The 8,159-nt window shown below is 46.6% G+C and overlaps 1 protein-coding gene across 1 annotated transcript; it reads right to left on the bottom strand.

Annotated features, from left to right (window-relative positions):
- Positions 1-2,259: 2,259 nt before the first annotated feature.
- TTC30B (tetratricopeptide repeat domain 30B) lies at positions 2,260-6,269 on the bottom strand. The gene has a single exon (XM_040561929.1). The coding sequence runs from the start codon at positions 4,793-4,795 to the stop codon at positions 2,795-2,797; it is 2,001 nt and encodes a 666-aa protein (XP_040417863.1). The 5' UTR covers positions 4,796-6,269; the 3' UTR covers positions 2,260-2,794.
- Positions 6,270-8,159: the final 1,890 nt, after the last annotated feature.

The following is an 8,159-nucleotide window of genomic DNA, read 5'->3' as shown; positions in this document are numbered from 1 at the left end:
TACTTTGAGAGGAAAAGCAGATAAAAACGTGATGTAAGGGAAGAACAGGGAAAGTATTTCTATTGACATTTTCCCCGGGGGTTTTCAATGGTTGGTTTTTGTTTTGGTTTGGTTTTTGTACATCTGATTTGTCGCAGCAGGATGAAGCATATTCCAGAGATGCCGACTGCCCTCTAGCCACGCTTTCTGAAACAGCCTCATCTTGCATAACTGAGGAGCTCCATTTCCTTTCATGGGGATGTTTTCTCCAATTAGCAAAGTGGCTGCTCAGCCACTTTCTTCAGTAAATCCACCAAAGCTGATGTTGGCTCCAAAGCGCTTTCTGTAGGCACAGCCTTCTACCTGCCACACGCATTTGTTTCCATGCTGTACACCAGTGTTTCACAAACGCTGTGTGGTCACTAGATGTGGGCAGGGTGTGTTAGAGCCACTTGCCAGAGCAGTGTCCCTCTTACGGAAGAGGAGACATTGCTTTGTGGACAGCATTGCTGCAGGTGTTGGGGTATTTGTTAGCTGCATTGGGAGGGAACAGGAAAGGCAGACAGCGCAGGGAGCATCTCTCCCTGCAGTCCCTCCCCACACTGTGGCTGAGGACCCTGCCCCTTCCCCAGCAGCTGACAGAAGCAGGAGCTGTGTGCCAGAGCTGGCTGTGGACAAGTCTCTGTCCTGCTCTCAGTTCCCTTTAAAATTGCTCAAAGGGCATAGAACATTCTCACAAGCACCAATCTGCAGAGGGATTTTTTATTTTTATTTTTATTTTTAAATGTCCACTGACTTTTACGGAATATGCACAGCGAATATGAAAAAAATCTCTGATGTTCCCTAAGTCATTGCCCATAGCCCGCACTTCATACTCCATTATGTGGTGTGACTTTTAAAAACTTTTTTTTTTTTAAAGGTCATGCTGTTTATGCTGCATAATATGTAATACAATTCTACTGTAAATTAGAAACATACTTTCCAGCCAGCTGCTGTGCTTCATGAAGGTGAACAAGATTTGAAATCACAGGTCTCTTCCTCATATGGAAGCAGTAGTGGAAAATATTTCAATATCATCGTAATGGGGGGTCCTGGATGACTTATGGACTAGTAACAAGCTACAGAGGCCGTTCCAGGACCCCTTGCGACATACTGCTGCTGGTCTGCCTACAGTAGAACGTTCTCCCATTGTTGACACTAAAGACAACTGTGCTAAAGTTGATTTTACTTTGCTGTTAGAAGAATTTTTGAGTAAACTGTAACATTCCTAACCCACAGCCATCTACTTTAGCTATGGAGGAGATGCTCAGCCTTGATGAGTTTCTCTCTCAGGATAAAGCAGAGTTGATTTCCTACGTGTTGAAATAATTACAGGCATAGTCTCCAGATACACCAATTCCCTGGAAGGATTAAGTATTTCATTGCTTGATAGTAGAACAACTTTCAAAAAAATGCTGTCCTCTTCCTTTCCAGGTAAACGGTGGCACAGAAACTGGATTTTGAGAGACATGAAGTCTCATTCTGAAATTCCCATGACAGCTCTTCAGGTAGCCAGGGTCAAAGGTAAGCAAAGGAGTTAAAGCTACAGATATTTGACCCTTGTTTAAAAAACTTCAGGCCACACATTACTTCAGAAGGAATAATAAACAAAAAGGGGCACAGAATGAGATTTCAAAAAAGAGTGAAAGGTATTTTGATTTCACCTCTGTGTAGAACATGTAGTATGTCTGAAAAGGTATGGGAAGACTCTGAATAAAGTGTCTGATACCAGTGTGATGGAAATGATAAGTAAAGGAATTAAGTAAATAAACAGGGTTTCAGAAAGCTATTGGAGAAGCAGGAACAGTAAGTAATACAAGGAGGAAACTGAGAAGTGGATTTCTTCCATTTAAGGTCAGAAGTGGTAAGTTTCACTTGAAATTGTAGTTATATGCTTTTCGAGCAATATGGAAAATAATGTAATTGTACATTTGCACGGTCTTGTACCAGATGCTGGTATACTTAGAGCAAAGGGGCAGGCCAGGCCGCAAATGAAAGACTGCACATGTAGCAAGCACGTGCTGCCACACAGGTCTGCAGGCAACAGGTGCTACGTGGATGGTGCTGGCAAGGGGATGCTGGGGATCACAGCAGGGGAACAGGAAGCACCAGGCAGTGTCTCTATAGCTCCTTATGCCCACTCATGATGCTCTCCTTGGAATATATTTTTGGTCTCTGTATTAGGTCTACAACTTGCCAGAATAATCATGCTGATTACTGAGTTTACAACAAAAGGCAATGTTAATTTTTGTAGGAGTGATTTTTTATTATAAAGCCACTTTTAATGTTTGAATATACTACGAACATAGTCTGTGACATATTAAAAATAGCTTGAAAGAAGCAAAAGAAGGAAGTTTTTCACACGCAGGCACAAATAAGAGAACTGAAATAACTCTGTTTCTTCAATATCTGTGCTAGGAGAGATGGTGAGCAAATTATTTTCAACTGTGAACAATGTAAAGAAACTTGGTGAAAATTTCACAGGGATAAAATATTTTACAGGTGAAAACTCTATGGTACTTCTGTAGTGCTTGGTCAGTGAATCTTAAGGTGTTTATGACGTGACTGAGAATGCCCCTAGTTATTTTGGTGCATGTTAATTTCACGCAAATATTTTATTTTCCACTGAATGTTGTTAAAATACAGGACAAAATATTTAAATGCAAGCAATCAAGAAAAAAAGCAGACCACTAAGTACTACCAGGGTAAGCATCACCCCACAATCTAAAAAAAGATCAGACACAAGATTCTAATCTCTACTGCACAGGAACCTCATTTACAGAGTCCATCCAACAATCTTATACATCAGTGCCCTCAAAAGCCTGGCTTCATACGTAACTGTATTTTTCCCACTGTGCATCCTCTTATCTTCGAGTGGCTGCTCAATGACAGCTGGGATGTTTCTTCCATACAGTTCACATTGCTTCAGAAACTGAATGCACTCTTGAATAACGCTGTCACGTAGCATGATCATGTGCTTGGACATATTCTCCAGCAGGGACAGGAAACACCTTTTGGCATAATACCACGTATCGGTGCTTAGTTTTTTGTTATACGGCTCCAGGCTTTTAATGACCCTTGAAATCCCGAAGTCGTAGTTTCCTTTCACGCAGTAAAGGGTACCAATGACTAGATTGACAATGCAGAGATGGTAGGTGTTTTTCTCAGGATCACCATAGGACAGTTGTTCTTCCCCCTTCTCAATCTTCCTCATCAGTTCCTCGGCGTCTTCGTTCTGACTTGTGAGGATGTAGGAAACACAGAGATTAGCCAACACAATGGCACTAACGTGGAGAATGTTGTCATAGTGCTTTTTAACTATTGGCTCATAGAAGCTAATAGCCTCTTTATACTTGTTTTCTTGCATGAAGAGCACATGAGCCACGTTGAGCTTCCATACCTCATATTCATTACAGAACTCTACCGATTTGCGGAATATCTTTTCTACCATTGTGTAGTTCTTCATGTCCCAGTAAATCTTTGCCTGGGCCATCAAGACAGGTATATATTTGTCCAGAGTCTCATCGTACTCATTAACGGCCTTTTTTACAGCTTCATCATCCCAGTTTTGCCTAGCTTCCTGTACCTGCTTCGTGAGTTTTCTCAGCTGCTCGGTCAGCATCCCTGCTGAGTCATCTAGCTTGTGGAAAGCCTCCTCGGGGGCAGTCTGACAAGTAATAATGGCATCCAGGAAATTGTACAAGTACGGCGTGAGCAGTTTGTAGGTCAAATGGGCATTCTCTGCCAACACATCAGCCGCCAGGTCATAGTACTGATGCTTGCAGTAGAGGAGCAGCAAGTTTCCGAAAGTTTCTGGCGGACAGGGGTTCTGCAGCAGGAGAAACTGCAGTTTTTCAAACCCTTCGGTGGGCTGGCTGTCCATGTTCATCAGCGCTTGGTTGTGCAGCGTGACCGGGTCCAGCTCCTCCTCCGCCCGGGGCGGCATGTCTGTGAGCGCCTCCTGGGCCGCCTTCAGGTTGTGCAGCTGGTACTCGATGGCAGCCTTGAGGTTGAAGGCCTCCACGAGGGCCGTGCGGTGCAGGAGCAGCGTGTTGCCCACGCTGCGGACGTCGATACCCTCAGTGCTCATGCCCACGCTGAGCTCGGGGTGCTGGTGGATGCCGCGCTCTATTATGTCGGAGATGTGCTTGAGGGCGGGGGCATACTGCTTGGCGGCGTAGCAGCACAGCGCCATGTTGTAAGACAGCTCGGGACAGCAGCCCAGCACCTGCATGGCGCCGGCGAACTTCACGCTGGCCTCCTCGTGCCGGCCCTGCCGGTACAGCAGGCAGCCCAGGTTCACCTCGGCATCGGCCCGCTCCGAGGGGTCCTGGGCTGCCCCGGGACCACCGCCCTCGGTGGCTGCGGCCAGCGCCTCCTCCACCAGGCTCTCGGCCGCGGCCAGGTCGCCCTGCGCGTAGCGGACGGCGGCCTGCAGGCGCAGCGCGCGGCCCTGGTAGGCTGGCCGCTCCAGCAGCGGCCCAGCGGCACGCAGGGCCTCGCCGTAGAGCCCGGCCTTGTGCAGGGCCTGCGCCCGGTACAGGCGGTAGGCGTCGAGCTCGGGGTGCAGCGCCGAGAGCTGCTCGTAGCACTCTGCCGCCGCCGCGAAGTCCTGCAGCTGGTAGTGGCAGTAGCCCAGCAGCGAGAGGCCGCCTCGCGAGCGGCAGCCCCTCTGCAGCTCGCGGCTCAGCAGCGCCGCCGCCTCCGCGCAGCGCCCGCCGCGGATCAGCCCGTACACCACGGCCGTGTACTGCCCGTCCGACACCGCCGCCTCCATCGCCGCTGCCACGGCGACGGCCCCGCGCCCCGGAACGGCTCCGGGCAGCGGCAGCGGGAGGCGGCGGCCGCGGGGCGCGCCGGGAGCTGTAGGCGCCGGGACCCGGGGCTGGGAGCCGGCGCTGCTGCTGCTGCTGCACGGCCCGGGAGAGAAGGGGCAACGGCACGGCCCCGCCAAGGTGCTCTGCTCGCCTTCAGGCAAACTGCGACAGTGGCCGAACTCAGCTGTCCCTCAGCTCTGTACTTAATCCAGCAGCTGCCCGAAGTCAACAAAAATCACCAAAATCTATTACCTGGAGAAATGAGTTCCCCTGCCCACCCGCACGAGAAGGCCGAAGGTGCCGCTGGCACCCAGAGCCTGGCAATAGATGCACCAGCAACGCGCCCGCTGCCCCGGCACCTGCTGCCCTCGCTGGCCTCCGCCAGGCTCCCTGACCCGACAGGCCTCGTGCCCAGCAGTAGAGAAGCGCGGCTGAGGACAGACAATAGAGCAGGCCAAACCCGCCGTGTGCCCACATCAGCTCTGCCACATCGGAAAAGCCACTTTAAGGGCCTAATGCTGGAATAAGATGGGTTTACGGTGGCTGAGTCCTTGTTTTTCTAGCAGCCACGATGCGAATGAGACCTGATGCCTTAGAAAGAAATTGCGTTTTCTATATCCGCCTATCATTTTCTGTTCCCCTTTGTGCTTTTATCTTCCAAGTAATAAACCGGAGAGTTTAATAACAGTTCTACAGCAGCTAAAATAGAAATAGTGTCCTTAAAACACTACTTAGACTTGAATATTTTCCTCATTTCAGTATTTCCTGAAGCCGACAAGAATAGAGAGTAAAGTTAAAATTTACTGATGTTTTTCAAATCCTTTATTTCTAAATCTTGAGTAATTGACTTTAAGTACTCCTAAGCAGTGATACTATAAGAAAAAGCCCTAAGCTAAATGCGCAGCCCTAGAACACAGGACAAGAAATATTTTATTGATGTCTTGTGCTTTTTGAATATGAAACCTTTACAAGGTGTCAAGAGCTTAAGTTTGTAAAGGCTGATGGAAGGAACAATGCTGGTATCCTAACAGAATCTGACAGCTCTCCTACTGCTTTAAAAGCTTAGATCAAATATTTTCCTACTTTCTGAAATTGCTTATTTCGACAGTGTCCTTTTTCCTTGGAGGGAACTATAGTTTTTTTTTTGTGGTGGTGGTGGTGGTGTTTTCCCCAAGGATACATGGTATTTCTACAGAATAATGACATATCTGGTATCACAGACTTGTACTAATCTGTATATTTTTTATACGAGTAAATAGTTCTGTTAAAGTCATTGGCTAGATTTGGTTTCTGATCGTTCCAGAATAATGCCAAGTGCAGCTGGTAGAGTTAGGTTTGCTCCCAGGAATGAGTGCTGCAAGGTCATGCTTCAAAAATTGTATTTGAGCTGCTCAGTCACATGTGTTTTCACTGCTCTTCTATTTGCGTAGTTCAGAAATCAATACATACAGCTCTGATTCATTCTGACAAGGTAGTTTCAATGAAAAATAAATAAAAAAAATAAATCACAGGAAACCATTAAAGTGATTTATTATTTTTAGAGAGACCAGTAAAACCAAGTTGTTAATTTCAAAAACATGCTTTAAAAAGCTGAATCAGCATTGGTTGATCTACTAAAGCAAAACAATGAGGGTAATTATCTTAAAATGCAAAAAGGAAAAGGAGGCAGAAGTCTTTCTCAGTATTCATTTTTGAAAGTATATAGGGTACACTTGCATTAGAAAATACACACACTATTTCTGTGCATGTGTCAGTTGTTTCCCATACACAAAGATTCAAAGCTTACAATGGTATTCCCCACACAACTGTAAGATGCAGTGTCCAACACACTTATAAATTGGTAATTAAGTACAAGATGATCCAAGAAAGAAAAGGTAACAAGCGATACACAGTATATATTCCAATACTGTCACATTCAAGTCATGAAAACCTCTGGAGACTCTCCTTTCAGCTGATTTATACCTCAAATTTCATTGTTTTCTTAGAAACCATTCACACGATTTTACTATTAAAATCGTCAGTTTCTTGGAAAAGCCAATAAAAACATGTTACACTCTACATTTTCTTGCCCAGAACATTCTTAGCATTGGAAGTGTCTGTTAACATGTTTTATGTAGCCTTGAAAGAAACCTGTTCTAATCTGTACTCAGTGCATAAACTGTCTATAACTTGTTTAATCATATGGAGGGAAAATAAATATTTGGCCTGCAGGCTGAAACACTCCAATTTTTCTACTAGGATTAATTAGTCTAAATATTAAAAATGATCTCAGGCACTGCTGGTTGCAGTTTTCAAAAACAGTTTGTGAGTACTAGTATTGGCTTTGCTGATAACTACAGGCACGTTATGAAATTGCAGTGCACTATAAGAAGGAGCAATTAGCAAGGACAACAGTCTGGAAAACGCAGCTGATGTACCAAGGACACCATCTGAATGAATACCTGAGCTAAAAAGAAACGCGCTCCTCTACTCTATAGTCATTTTCTGCAGGGCACAAAACATACTAATGGCCTTCTCAGCAAGATCCCTGGTCCGGCAAAGAAGTAAGAGCTATGACAGAGCTAGATGGGGAGTTACGTGTCTAACTGCCACATTAGGCATCCAAATTAAACTTTTGTGAGCTTCTGCTGCTTAACCTTGTGTGTGACACAAAACTGTGTCCTGCCAGAAGCAGATGTCTAGGTCTTGATCAAGTTATGAAGTTTTCTTTTGCCTGTAGGTCCCAGGCTGGGAGAAAGGCAAAATGATGGTCCACTTTGAGGGCAAATTTTCTGGTTGTACTATGACCAAAGACACCTACCTCTTACCCATCTTGTCTGTGGGAGGTGGGAAACCCTCCTTCTGCCTGATGTGTAGGAGACCCTCTGGCCCTGGTGGTCTTTGCCTCGAACAGTGCTGGGTTTCCAGCTGGGGTCACAGTGTTGTGTTGCAGGGGCGTGCTTTAACCCAGGAGGATGCACCCAGGGCCCCTCCTGTGCCACCAAAACCCTTCGGCTCTGCGCAGCTCCCCAGGAGCGAGGTGCACACAGTGGCAGCACCTGGCGGACCTCCTGTCTCCTTGCTGGGCACCTGTAAAGGGCTTCCATGGGAAGCCCTTGTGGCTCCCTCCCAGACGGTGGGGAAGAAGGTGCACCTGCAGTTTGAAGCCTGCTCCAAACCAAACAGGGCTTGAACACCAGGCTCCCTTCTGATGGCCCTAAGTGATGCTGTAGCATTTAGACCTGTTTTCTTTGGTGAGGAAGGGTTGATTTTGGTCAGCAGTCTCACAGGTAGGAATCCTGAGTGGAATTGCTGCCTGTCCAGAACTATTTTTGAGGACTGCAT

This window comes from Cygnus olor, chromosome 6 (assembly GCF_009769625.2).
Source record: "Cygnus olor isolate bCygOlo1 chromosome 6, bCygOlo1.pri.v2, whole genome shotgun sequence".
Lineage (NCBI taxonomy): Eukaryota > Metazoa > Chordata > Aves > Anseriformes > Anatidae > Cygnus > Cygnus olor.
Note: the sequence above shows the minus strand (reverse complement) of the source record. Positions and strands in the feature narration are given on the sequence as shown.

Coding starts and splice junctions, on each gene's coding strand:
- TTC30B (XM_040561929.1), bottom strand. CDS start 4,795: ATGGAGGCGGCGGTGTCGGACGGGCAGTACACGGCCGTGGTGTACGGG.